General features: G+C 58.2%; 1 protein-coding gene across 1 annotated transcript in view; it reads right to left on the reverse strand.

Moving 5' to 3' along the window:
* Window positions 1-2,024, reverse strand: part of SLC3A2 (solute carrier family 3 (amino acid transporter heavy chain), member 2) — a 40,161-nt gene that overhangs the window by 4,904 nt on the left and 33,233 nt on the right. Inside the window, exons 2-3 of the mRNA XM_010853970.1 lie at window positions 787-1,224; window positions 228-401 (exon numbers count right to left, since the gene is read on the reverse strand). Coding sequence (XP_010852272.1) covers window positions 228-401; window positions 787-1,224 — 612 coding nt within the window. The remainder of the gene's footprint in view (window positions 1-227; window positions 402-786; window positions 1,225-2,024) is intronic.

A 2,024-nucleotide genomic window follows, 5' to 3' on the forward strand; every position in this document is an offset into this window, starting at 1 on the left:
GCACTGAAGCCCAGAAGCTAAATAACTGTATATCCAAGTATACAAAGTCTCTGAACCACCTGACAAATCCACTTTAAGTTGAAGCCTAACAAACCCACCCTGGACCTGCCCTAGGAAAACTGTAAGCCAGTCAGCAGTAAACCAGACAAAAATCCTCTCCGGACTTTCCCCTGGCCAGAAGCCCAAGTCCTCTCTAGCTGCTGCTTTGCTAGTTCTAGGACACCCACTCTTCTTCTTGGCCGAGTGCAGGAGACTCTCAAAATCTTCCTTGGAGCCAAAAATGGGGTCGATTTGTTCCAAGTTGGTCTCTGTGAGGTCATCCTCCTGGTTCTTATGAATTGGGCCCAACACAAAACCCTTCACCTTCAGGGTGCTTAAGTAATCCATCCGCTCCTTTAGGTCTGAAATGGAGAAGCAAAGTTACAGTGAGGCCTCGCCGAGGCCCCTGATCGCCCCTATAAGGCTGGATCACCAGACTGAGACGCTGATGTAAGGCGGCTAGCAAGTTGCTTCAGAAACACGCTGCGACAGGCTACGGGCGCCGGGAAGGGGAGGGGAGCATGCTGAGTCAGCCACCCTCAGGAAAGAACAAGTGGGGGACAGCTCCCTTCAAAGAAAGCAAGGAGGGGCTACGTCTCGGGGAGCGGTCGCCAGTACCGAGTAGGGTAGAGAACCGTCTGAGTCAATCTGGGAACAGAGCTCGAAGTTGGCGACCATTTAAACCAAGGGCCCATGGGGTGGGAGGTGAGGACGCGCGGGGAGGGAGATGGGGGCGCCCGGACTCACCCGCTAGGTTGCCTGCCTCTTGGCCCAGGAAGGCCCGAAGGTCTCCAATGCGGTAGAGGGCACCCTTGTGCCACCATCTCTGCTCTGGCAGCTCGCGGCAGCGTGGCGCCTGCACGATGATGACCACGGCGCCGGCCAGCATGCCCAGCCAGCCGAGCCAGAAGAGCAGCAGCAGCGCCCAGCGGGTGCGTACCCAGGCGGGGCTGCCTGCCACCTTCAGCAGTTCCTCTTTAGACAGGCCCGTGAACTTGGCCTCGGCCGCTGCGTCCGCCTCGTCGTCGGCCACCTTGATCTTAACCAGACCATTCTTCTCGGTGCCGCCCGCCACGACCACGGCCATCGCCGCCCCAGACGCCGCGTTCATCGGCTGCTTCTCGGGTTCCAGCTCGTTCAGTTCCACTTCCTTCATGTCCACCTCGGTGTCCTGGCTCATGGTGCCTGCGGAAACGGAGACAAGACGCAGTCTGCGGTCAGCTGTTGGCTGGACACCTGCCCGGATCTTCTGGCCCCAGAACAGACTCCCAGGCTTCCGTGGCTCCGCTTAGGTTCCCCGACCCAGTCTGCGGCGCGGCGGGCGCGGCCTCGGGGCCTGAGTAGGGGAGCCCCGCCCCGGCCCGCCCCTGCTTGTCCCTTAAAGTGGAATCTCCTGGGTTGCTCTTTCAGGGACTGAAAGGGTGGGCGGCGGCCGAGGGAGTAACGTTGGGAACTCAACTCCGATGGCTGCGTGGTTCAATCCCCCTGGTCCATTTCCTCATCTAGAACCGTCTAGTCCTAACGTTCGGACATTCAGAAAGCTGAGCACGGAGCCACCTTTAGGCGGGCGGAGTCTGCAACCTGTCCCGCCCCCGGCCCCCGCGCTGGTTCCTCCCGCCTCCGCCTAAGTGGGCTAAAGCGGATATGCACAACTGCGGGGGTTCCGAGGCTCTTCTTCGCCCACTCGGAAGGTTTGTGACTTCCCGGGACACCATCTTCCATTTGCCCACGCCACGTGAACTCAGAGTCAACGAAACCCAACTCAGCCCTTTCCCCCACCAGGCCTTGTCTTCTCAGGCCTCTGGGACTTGGCACTGGACCCCTGCTTTCCCGCAGGGCTTACTCCCACTCTTTCAAGATATCTTGAGTGTAGTTCAATTCATCATGCAGCAACTATTTACTGAGTGCCCATATAATAGTGTGCTTCATTAACTTTAGTGAATTAACCCTAATCTAGTCTTCTTCATGATATCTTGAAAGAGTGG

This window comes from Bison bison, unplaced genomic scaffold, assembly GCF_000754665.1.
Source record: "Bison bison bison isolate TAMUID 2011002044 unplaced genomic scaffold, Bison_UMD1.0 scf7180017864334, whole genome shotgun sequence".
Lineage (NCBI taxonomy): Eukaryota > Metazoa > Chordata > Mammalia > Artiodactyla > Bovidae > Bison > Bison bison.